The 12,221-nt window shown below is 22.8% G+C and overlaps 1 protein-coding gene across 3 annotated transcripts in view; it reads left to right on the top strand.

The window, feature by feature from the left end:
• The window catches only part of LOC122501155 (protein PALS1), a 207,994-nt gene that overhangs the window by 1,315 nt on the left and 194,458 nt on the right, over positions 1-12,221 (top strand). For 2 of the 3 annotated variants that reach the window (XM_043610433.1, XM_043610435.1), the window contains exons 2-3: positions 9,075-9,136; positions 9,220-10,651. In XM_043610433.1, the coding sequence (XP_043466368.1) occupies positions 10,588-10,651 (64 nt within the window). In that variant the 5' untranslated portion in view covers positions 9,075-9,136; positions 9,220-10,587. Of the gene's footprint in view, positions 1-9,074; positions 9,137-9,209; positions 10,652-12,221 lie in introns of those variants that run through there. The other variant, XM_043610434.1, reaches the window with a different exon arrangement.

Consider the following 12,221-nt stretch of genomic DNA (forward strand, 5'->3'; position numbering starts at 1 on the left):
TAATAATTAATAATAAAAATATTAGAATTGAATATTAAATATTAATAAATAAAATACTAACAATGAATATTTTATATTAATAATTAAAATATTAACAATGAATATTGAATATCGAATATTAAAATGTTAGAAAATATTAAAAGAAACAGAAAGTAGAGAACTATTGATACGAAATAGAAAGAAAAAAAAATATTTTACAGTTGAACCTACCATCTTTTTTTGCCTTCGTGAAATATTCCATTATGCTTTTTGTGAGTAATATTTTTTTTACTCTTTCAACTAGAAATATTCTTTTCATGAGAAATATTCTCTTTTATCTTTTCCTATATGAAAGATATTAGTTTTTTTCCCTCATTCTCTCAATGAGAAATGTTTTTAAAGTATAATATATTTTAAATTAAGAATTCACAGACATTTAAATTATACATATAGGTATGTGTATTTAAGAGAAAAACTTTTGTTTGTTATTTTCTGGGAACATTGTTACTTTGTTTTTAAGCAACTCGAGCGCAAACTTTCAATTCAAAGCGCGAAATATATTTTGCACTTTTCAAACTATCTAACTTGGAGTTATTTATAAGAAAAGTTAATGAACTCTAACTTTTTCTTTACCATTTTTTTTTTTTTATTTTATTATTTTTCAAATGAAAAACGTTATTTTTATTAATTTTGGAAATAAAAATACTAAGCACAGAATTATCGTTCTTTCAAAATTTGTTGATTCGAATTAATATTTAACAAATAGTATTGAATTTAAATTATAATTTACTTGCATTTTTAAAATTTTTTTGTGAAGTGGGTTGAAAATTCAAGTTTTTAGAGGCTAGATGACGTCAGAGGGAAAGAAAGTGGTGACGCCGGGGAAAAAAGGCTCGCGCAGCCGCTACGCGCCTGCGCATTCCTTTTGTCCCCTGCAATTCAATTATTTTTAAAAATTTTAATAAAAATCATTGCAAGAATTCAATTATTTTAATAAATAATAAAACTCATCGCAGGAATTTAATTATTTTCATAAATAATACAATTTTCATAGGAATTAAATTATTTAAAACATTTCAATTCTTTTCAAAAATAATTAAATTTTTACGCAGGAATTGAATTATTTAATACACATTTTCATAAAATTTTTCTAAAAAAATCAATTATTTAAAAAGATTTTTTTAAAATTCTTCGCAAGATTTCAATTATTTAAATAAATTTTAATGAAATTTGTTTGCAATAATTCAATTATTTTCATAAATAAGAAAACTTATCACGAGATTTCAATTATTTTGATTATTTTTAATACAATTTTAAAAAATTTTAATAAAAATTGTTTGCTAGAATTCAATTATTTTTATAAATAATAAAACTCATCGCAGGATTTCAATTCTTTTCAAAAATAATTTAATTTTCATAGGAATTGAATTATTTAATACACATTTTCATAAAATTTTTCGAAAAAAATCAATTATTTAAAAAGATTTTTTTAAAATTCTTCGCAAGATTTCAATTATTTAAATAAATTTTAATGAAATTTGTTTGCAATAATTCAATTATTTTCATAAATAAGAAAACTTATCACGAGATTTCAATTATTTTGATTATTTTTAATACAATTTTAAAAAATTTTAATAAAAATTGTTTGCTAGAATTCAATTATTTTTATAAATAATAAAACTCATCGCAGGATTTCAATTCTTTTCAAAAATAATTAAATTTTTACGCAGGAATTGAATTATTTAATACACATTTTCATAAAATTTTTCGAAAAAAATCAATTATTTAAAAAGATTTTTTTTTAAATTTTTCGCAAGAATTCAATTATTTAAATAAATTTTAATACAACTTGTTTGCATCAATTTAATTATTTCCATAAATAATAAAACTTATCACGGGATTTCAATTATTTTTTATATAATTTGAAATAAATTCCTCGAAAAATGCAATTATTCTAAAAAATTTTATTAAAATTTTTAAATAGAATTCAATTATTATTTAAGAAAATTTTGATGTAATTTGTTTATTGGAATTTAATAATTATTATCAATAAAATTTTTATTTAAATTTCTCAAATAAATTTTACTATTTTAAAAAAATTTTAACGTAATTCTTCGTAAAATTTCAGTTATTTAAAAAAATAATTTGATAAAGCTCAAGAATTTTATTTTAAAAAATATTCAATTATTCATTAAATTACTTATTTTTGTTTTTAAGTAATTGAATTCTCGTTGAAGTTTCTAATAAGAATTGAAGAATTAGTTGTAATTTTTTGAAATATAAATAAAATAAATAATAAATAAATAAATAATAAAAAAATAAATAAATAAATAAATAATAATAATAATAATAATAATAAATAAATAATATAAATATAGTTAAAGTTCAAAAATTTCTTTAATTGAAATTATCTAAAATATTTTAATTCCGGTGGAAAAATAAATATAGGTATTTAAATATGTATTTTAAAAAAGTATTCTATTTTTGAGTGTAATTTAATTTAAAAATTATGAAAAAATTGAGTCTTCAAATTTAATTTTTCGATAGCTACTTTTTTACTACATTTTTCAGTCATAAAGCGAATTTTTTTTAAAATTATAATTAACGAGTACGAAGCCTGTTAATTTCTTTCCCGATAGATATTTTTTTATAGAAATTCGTAATAATTAAAATTCAGTTATTTTTAAATTCTTTAGTTTTTAACTTATTGTCGTCAATTGAAATTCAATCAAATAATAATTAAAATAAATTACAATTCGTCTATATATAAATATTCATGCAAACTCTAATTCGAAGTGACAAAAATAGTATAAATTATAATTCGATATGAATTTTTTCTGTTAAATAATAATTCGAAACAAAAAATTTCGCAAAAGACTGATATAATTCTGTGAAAATGATTTTTATGGGATAATCAGGCGCCCCATATAAATTTAATGATATAGTATAATATTCAAAGTAATACAATATTAATATAATTTATGAAGGAAATATAATTGTCTTTATGTAGTGTGCATTTACTAAAGTCGGATATTAAATAGAAGATATTGTAGACGACAAACAAAAGTGAAATTAAATAGACTCTATAGTTTGAGTTTGTTAATAAAGTTAATTATAGCCTTAACGTGATAATCAATAAATAAGATTGATTCAGATATATAAGAACGATTTGACGTTTGGCCTTACTGTTTGACCTTTGGTCCATCCTATTCTTACTTTTCAATTTGAAAACCGTTTTAGAAATTCAATTTTAGTTTCTAGACAGTGACATTTGCTGTTTCATATAATATGATACAATTAGTTTACCTTGTACCTTGAATTGTCTATTATTTCGTCTTTTTTACTTTCCTTCTAATCTAGTGAAAATGTTGACAAAAATAAATAGTTGAATTTTAAAAAAATTTCTTTTTCTACCCAACTGAGAAAAATTTTTGAAAAATAATCTTTTGAAAATTTTTTACATTAGAGAATTATATATAGAAAATTTATCAATGATGCAGTTTATTATTTATGTTTTCTAAAGTTTCGAACGTTCCAATAAATTACTTTTTTTTACTTTGAATTCTATTACAAAATATTGTTTTTTATAATTAAAGAATTAATTTTTATATATAGTTACATAAATGTACAAAACTTTAAAAAATTCAAAATTATTCGAAATCGAAAAATTATTATTTTGGGAAATATTAAAAAATATTTATTATCGAAAAACAAACTTTTAGTAAATAATAAAATTTTAAGAGACGGATGAACTAGTTTGACTGATGAGACCTTGAAAAATCATAAATAATCACGAATAGAAATTAAATGAATTGTAATGAATTTTCTCGTTATTAATTAATTTGATATTTAAAAATGTGAAATGTCATTGATTAAAGTTACTCATTCGACCCGCATTACAGCGATACTTTTTCTTTTTTTTTAAATGTTTTGCATTTCCTGGTTTAATATCCCGCATAAAAAGATCTTATTTTTTTTTATTAAAAAATATAGGAAGGTAAAAAAGGAAAAAAGTGTCTTTGAAATCCCTTCACTCTCTAAATCTAAATTAATGAAAAATTTTGCACTAATTAAATTACATATATTCCGTGAAAATTATAGTGCTAAGATTTTGAACGTTCAAATAAACGATATTTATTTATTTCTTCTTCAAATTAAATCTTTATTGCAATAATTTTGTGTTACTAACAAAAAAATTTAATTTAAAGTTTCTAAAATGTAAAATTTGTGTTTTTTTATTTTTATTGCAATCACAGGGCTCGGATTGTGTTTTTTAAAAATTAATGGAAAAAAAATGTTTATAAATTCTATTTGTCAATTAGAAATTGAAACTTTTAAAATTTTTAGAAAATTAAAGGAAAAAGTTTTAGTCAAAAAAATGATCTGATACATTTATTAACAAATTTCTTTCAAATTTTTCGAAAACATTAATAACTTCTTTTTTTAAATAAATATTTAATTATTATTTTTCCATAGGAAATAAAATTCTTCAAAAGATTCAAATTCAAACCTTTTTGAAATTAAACAACTTATAAAAAATTGTTATAAAACATGAAGACATCGATTGCTCAAATTGACCGAGTGATAAAATCATTATTTTATATTATAAGACTTTATAAAAAAAAAATTTTAATTATTTTTTATGAATATAATTGAATTATTGGGAAGAAATTTATATAAAACATTAGTAAGTAATTGAATTTTGCAGAAGAATTTTTATATTTACAAAGATAATTGAAATTTTGAGGAGAATTTTAAAAAAAAATTTTGAAAATAATTGAATTTCTGCGAAGAATTTTATTACTTTTGTAGATAATTGAATTTTGCAAAGAATTTTATCAGAACTTTTGAAAATAATTAAATTTCCAGGATGAATTGTATTATTTATGAAGATAAACAAAATTTTGACGAGAAATTTAAAAAAAATTTTGAAAATAATAGAATTTCTATAGGATGAATTTTTTTATTTATAAAGATAATTGAAATTTTTACAAGAATTTTATTATAATTTTTTTTCAGAAAAGAATTTTATTATTTATAAAGATAATTGAAATTTTGAACAGATTTTTTTAGAAAATGTTTAAAAGTAATTAAATTTTGCAGAAGAATTTTGATATTTAGAAAGATAATTGAAATTGTGAGGAAAATTTAGAAAAAAAATTTAGAAAATAATTGAATTTCTGCGAAGAATTGAAATTGAACTGATTTGAAATTGAATTCTTGCGGAGAATTTTATAAAAATCTTTTTAAATAATTGACTTTTTTTGAAAAATTTTACTGAAATTGTGTTTTAAATAATTCAATTCCCGCGTAAAAATTTTATTATTTATGAAAAGAATTGAAATCCTGCGATGAGTTTTATTATTTATAAAAATAATTGAATTCTAGCAAACAATTTTTATTAAAATTTTTTAAAATAATTAAATTTTTCGAGGAATTTATTTAAAATTGTATTAAAAATAATTGAATTCTTGCGAAGAATTTTATTAAAATTTTTTTTAAATAATCGAATTTAGGAGAAGAATTTTATTATTTATAAAAATAGTTTACATTTTAGAGAGAATTTAAAAAAAAATGTTAAAAATACCTAATTAAAATTTTGCTATGAATTTTATTAAATTTTATTCCTGCGATTGTTTAATATTAAAGTATGTGTCGTCGAGAAATGTGATATTTTTTTAAATATTTTTGACATTTTCGTCATTCCTTTTTGTCTTTTTTTCTAAAATTTCATTTGTCTTTTTTCCGATTTTTTAGGAAATTTATGATTGTGTGATTATAAAAATAAAAATCTTGAATTTAACATTTTTTTTATACGTGACGCAAAATTATTTTAATAAAATTTCAATTTGAAGAAGAAATAAATTAATTTCGTTCATTTGAACATTTTTCCTTGTAAAAAAATATAAATTTTATTTAATTGTCAATTATAAACTACAGCCATGTAAAAATTATTAATAAAAATGTAAAATAGAAGTAGAAAATAAAAAGAGAAAATTATTATTAAAAAATTAGAAAAGAGAATATTTTTGAAGAGAAAAAGAAAGAATAATTGAATTTCACGTAAAACCTGAACAAAGATTCTCGGTCCGAAATGAAATATTGTATAGAAAAGAGATCTATCCGAATAAAGCTGCCCACATTATGTAAAGAGGATCAAACTATAATGCTCTTATACGGCCCTAACTGAATATGAAATAAAAATCGCGTCGAGTTCAGTAACCGTGTTTATAATTAATTTAACTCTCAATTTATTTATAATTAGGTTGAAGCTTGCAATCAGTTACTCGGTTCCGTTCACCTTCCGCTTTATTCCCCCCGCGTCACCAAATATTGTTTCTTATTTAAATTTATTAAATATTCGACCAGGTTTTTTTTTCTTTTTTTATTTAGTTTCTCTAGGTATTTTCAAATTAATTTTTATCAACATGTGTATGTGTATATAAATATGTCAACTATGACACTTGAGTCTGATGGCCTTGACTTACTTTAAATCACTTTTGGAATAAAATTCCAAACAAATTTTATTCGAAAAATATTTGAAATTATTTCAGGCTTCACACTTATTTACTAAAATTTTATATTTTTCCTACTTTTTTACGATTTAATGCTATTTGAATATTTTTTAGATTTTTGACACGAAAAGAGATTTTTTTCTTTTTCGATAATTTGCATTATTTTAAATCCGCTAATAGTGGATATAAAAAAATTATTCTAGAAAATATTAATAAAATTCTTAAAAACAATTTAAAAAATTCAAAAAAAAAATGTTTGGCAATTCAATTAAATTAAGAATTCAATTAATTTTCAAAAATAATAAAATTCTTTGCAGGAATTCAAACAAAAATTCTTCAACTTTTGAATAATTTTATTTCGAAATTCGAAAATTCTAATATTTTCAAAAATTTTAATAACATTTTTGGAGAATATCATTTATAAAGAAATTCCTCGAAAAATGCAATTATTATTCTAGAAACTTTTATTAAAATTCGTTTGTTATAATTCAATTATTTTATTTTCCTCAAAAAATGCTAAAAATCACTGAAATTCCATTATTTTAAAAATTTTATTTAATAATTTTATTTAAAAATTAAAAAATTCAATTATTTAAAAAAAATTCCACCAAATTCCTTGAAAGAATTCAATTATTTTTATAAAATATAACATTTTTTGCAAGATTTCAATTATTTTTATAAAAAATAAAATCCTTCATTAGAATTCAATTTTTTTATAAAAAATAAAATTCTTCGCAAGGATTCAATTATTTTGAGCACAATTTTAAATAAATTCTTCAAAAAATGCAACTTTTTTTTGAAAATTTGATTAAAATTCTTTAATAGAGGAATTCACACTAAAAAATTTGGAAAATAATTGAATTTTAGAAAAATTTGAAACTGATGTTTTTAAAGCAGAATAAGAAAAAATGAGAATATTTCTTATCGAAATGAAAAATTCAATTCATATTTGCTTCAAATACTGAAATTATTAGTTGAAATACAAAATTATTTAATTGACTCAAATAAAAATTATTTGAATCAAGTAAATATTTAATTGACTCAAACAAAAATTATTCGAGTCAAGTAAATATTTAATTGTCTCAAACAAAAATTATTCGAGTCAAGTAAATATTTAATTTTCTCAAACAAAAATTATTTGAATCAAGTAAATATTTAATTGATAATAGTCAACTAATCACTTACTTAAATCAAATAATTTTTTTTCCAGTGTAGAATTAACTTTAAAAATTTCTAATAAGAAAATGAAAATATTAAGATTATTCCAAATTATTTTTTAATTTCTCAAAGAAGAAGAAGAAGAAGAATACCTATATAAAAAATTATTTGAATCAAGTAAATATTTATTTGATAATAGTCAACTAATTACTTAAATTTGAATCAAATAATTTTTTTTTCCAGTGTAGAATTAACTTAAAAAATTTCTAATAACATAATGAAAATATTAATATTATTCCAAATTATTTTTTAATTTTTCAAAGAAGAAGAAGAAGAAGAAGAATATATGAAAAAAAAACCCTCTCAGGCTCTTTCTATGAGACTTAACCTTGACCGCATTAAACACGTGTTTTTTTTTTTTTGTAGAAAGAAAAGCAATAAAAATAATTAGTGTTTATTTGCGAAAGAGAAAAAAAAATGGTGTCAATTATGTGTCTTTTTAAAAAATTCCGAAAAAATTTGTTATTGTTCCGAAAAGAGTAATTGTGTAGAGGAAAAATAAGTATAGGTGTGTATAGGAAATGTACAATTGGGAGAGAGGAAGAGAGGGAGAAAGAAAGAGAAAGAGAGAAGAAAGAGAGGGAGAGAGAGAAAGAAAGAAAGAGAGAGAAAGAAAGAGAGAGAAGGAATGATAAATAAAGAGAATGAGATGCACCCCGTTCGATTACAGCCCTGTATATGAGAGAGAAATCTAGGCAGGCAGACAGCATCCCCTATATTGATCTCGCTATTTTCTCTCTCTCTCTCTCTCTCCTTCTCCTTCGCTCCGTCCCGCCCTTTATCCTTCTCACTCCTTTATTCAGTTCAGTTACAGTCTCTCTTTATTCACCCTCTTTTCCTACTTTTTCCCTCTTTCTCTCTCTCTCTTTCTCTCTCTTGACACATTCAAACTTTTCCTCTACTTTCCCCTTTTTCTCCAATTTTCAAAATTTCAATTCTGTTTTTTTCCTTTTTCTCCAATTTTCAAAATTTCAATTCTGTTTTTTTTCCTTTTTTTCCAGTTTTGAAAATTTCAATTCTATTTTGATTTTTTTTCTTTTCCCCTTTTCTCCAATTTTGAAAATTTCAATTTTTCCTTTTTCTCCAAATTTGAAAATTTCAATTCTATTTTGTTTTTTTTTCTTTTCCCCTTTTCTCCAATTTTGAAAATTTCAATTCTATTTCGTTTTTTTTCCTTTCGCCTTTTTCTTCAATTTTGAAAATTTCAATTCTATTTTGTTTTTTTTTTTTTTTGAAAAAAAAAAACAAAATAGAATTGAAATTTTCAAAATTGGAGAAATTTTTTTTTTGGATCTGGAAAATTATCTAATTTCTATTTAAATTTTCCGGAATTATTATCTAATTTTGTTTCTTTGTTTACAGGAAGTTTGGCGACGATGGGCAAAGTTGGAGGCATTTTTCGAAATCGAAGAAAAAAGCCAAAGGTAAATTTATTTTTTGTTCTGGAAAGTTAGGAATTTTTGTTATCACCGGAATTATTATCTAATTTTGTTTTTTTTATTTATAGGGAGATTGGTGACTAAGGAGAGAGTTGGAGACTGGATTTTTGGATTTGATACCAGTCCCTTGGAGTAAAAAGTCAACTGTGAGCCGAGTTGCTGCCTAGCTCGATGGTTTCTCTGTCACTCGGTGGTGGATCGAGGATAAAGTGAAGAAGGAGAGGAGAGAGAATATTAGTCGAGGGTGGGAAAAAGCTCCTCTCGCTCTCTCTCTCGGATAGCCACCCTCTGCGCAACGGATCATCAACGCAACGTCCTCGTTGTTGTGTCGACGTGAATTATCCGCGAATATGTTGAGGATATGGACCAGTGGAGGCGAGGCTCGTTGAAGCCGCTTGACGAGTTTCGAAAGAGGCGACGACGAGGAAGAAGAAGAAGAAGAAGAGAAGCTGCATTAAAACACCGGGTCCACGGGCCGAGGGCGCTCTTTACCCAGGGTGAGCGTGATCGCAGGCGCGAAACGTAACCTTACTATAACTCGAACGAGAACGAAAAGTCGCGAGGACGAGCGCCGGAATATCCAGAGCCCGAGAGTAACCTGGGCGCGTACCAATCTGCAGTTCACACCCATTACTGAGAGAGAAACTCTTTTTTTTCTACCACAAAAAAAAAAAAATTATCTCTTTGGCAAATTCCAACAGCCAAGATAAAAAAATAATGGTGTTTAACGGGAGAATTTATTTTTGAAACAAGTGCCCAAAAAAAATATTTTTCTTGACAAGTTTGTGAATTTTCGAAATTAATAATTTAAACATGACTGAAATTTTTGATTCAATGCAATCAACACATTGGGAAAAATTATTGAGATGAGAAACATGTTTACAGTGCAACCGGTTAATCTGGAGTATTTGATCAATAAAATGAAGATAAGGATTTGAATTCTCTTCAATTAAAGAGGAAATTTATTCTCGAGTGTTGTGGAAATGTAGGGGGGCCCATGGCCAGGGCCCCAAAGTGGCCAATTTTTTTTTTTTCATGACCTATACGAGAGATGAAAAAGTACTTTTGCAGTAATTTAATATTCCTACTGTGAATAAAAGGAAAATAACTTTGACTGCGAGGGAAAAATAGAGAGAGAAAGAGAGAGAGAGAGAGGATGGTCATTGTTCGGTGAAAACAAAAAACCGTCCTCGAGGCAACACAAACGAGCGGGGGTTTAGATTCGTAAAATTATATTTAAAAAAAAAGAAGAAAAGAAGAGAAGTGCGCGATTGCCGGGTTGTTGTAGGTTTTTAGGAAGGGGGGAAAAATGAGGGAATGTTGAAAGAATAGAGTTTTATCTATAATATTTCAAAATAAACTGTTGCGAATGAAGGAGTTTTTAAATCATCATCGATAGTATTAAATAGTATATTATAATACAGCCTCAAGCAGAAATGGTCGATTTAGGAGGATACATCATCATTTTGATGAATCATAATGGAAAAATTAAACTTTATGGTGAGTTTCTTTTTTCTTTTTTATTTTTAATTAATTTTGTTTTTAACTTTTCAGATATTTTAAACCCTTCTCGTAGTAATTGTGAGGCTTATGATCAACAATTTTCAAGAAAAAATATTTTTCTTTACAAACTTTTTTCTGAAAAAGCTTTTTTCAAACTTTTCTGATTAATTTGTTTTTTGAAAAGAAAATTTTCTTTAACGTTTTCTGTAGGAAAAATTTTTTTCTTTCTAATCGTTGTCGACTTCATTGACGTATTTTTTAAATGGTCAAGGAATTTTTTTTTCCAATTCGAATAATACTTTTGTCGACTATTTTTCATATATTCTTAAAGTTCTGAACGTTAAAATTAAAGAAATTCTTTTACTTCTTCTTCAAAATAAATTTAGGTTTTTATATAATAAATAATAAATTATCGACAAGTTTTAAACGTTCAAATGAGGGAAATATTTTTTATTAAATTTTCTTTTAATAATTAACTGATTGCAACAAAAGTTAAAAACTGAAATTTTACATTTAGATTTTATAATTAATTTTAATATAGTGGGCAAAATTATTTTTAATTTTCATAAATTACTGATTGGAACAAAAGTTAAAAACTTTTAGAAATTTTGTAATTAATTTTTTTATAATGAGGCAAAATTATTTTATAAAAAAGACGATTTAGTTTTTGAAGAAGAAGAAAAAATTTCGTTCATTTGATAGTTCAGAACTTCAGGATTTTAATAATGATAATTTAAATTATTTATAAACAAAAATTACTGCTAAAGTTTCTAAATGTAAAATTTATGTTGTTTTTTCATTTCAATCGGTAATTTATGAAAATACTTTTGAAAAAAAAAAATATTTCGTTCAGTTGAAGGTTCAAAACTTGTGAATCATAAATTTTGAACTTACAAATGAGCGACTCTATTTTTGTTACTTCTTTAAATTTGTGTTTCATTATAAAAATAATTTTTTTAACTAAAGAATTAATTGTTATTTAAAGAAGAATTTAATTTACATTATATTTTCCTTTTTCTTACTGTAATTTTTGAAAGAAAATCTAAATAGAAATAAATTTTGTTTATTTGAACAATCAAAACTTTAGTGATATTATTTTTGCTAATATTTCGTAAATTTTTTGTAATTATTATATTCTTTAAATACTAAAATAAAATAATAATATTAATATGTTAAAAGTCAATATTAATATTAATACTAATAGTAATTATTAAACAAAAGTGAGTTATATTAAAATAGATATTTAATTAAATTATTAAAAAAAGTAAGAAAATTAAACAAAAGCAACAGTAATTTTGAGAATAAAAATTAAATTTGTTATTCCGAAATTAAATTATTAGTTCTATAAAAATGAATATTAGCAGAATCGAGGTCATTGAAGTTTACAACGCTCACAATCAACGATTGAAGAAAAAACTAATTTTTACACGCAGAAAATAATAAAATTCTTCGCCTTACAAATTTTTTTGTTTTTTTGTTTAAAATAGTTGATCAGAAAATTTTTTTTACAAATTTTCCAAGCAAAAATATCTAAAAATTTGCTTTAAAAACATTTTTTCTTCAAATT

Source organism: Leptopilina heterotoma, unplaced genomic scaffold, assembly GCF_015476425.1.
Source record: "Leptopilina heterotoma isolate Lh14 unplaced genomic scaffold, ASM1547642v1 Lhet_206, whole genome shotgun sequence".
Classification (NCBI taxonomy): domain Eukaryota; kingdom Metazoa; phylum Arthropoda; class Insecta; order Hymenoptera; family Figitidae; genus Leptopilina; species Leptopilina heterotoma.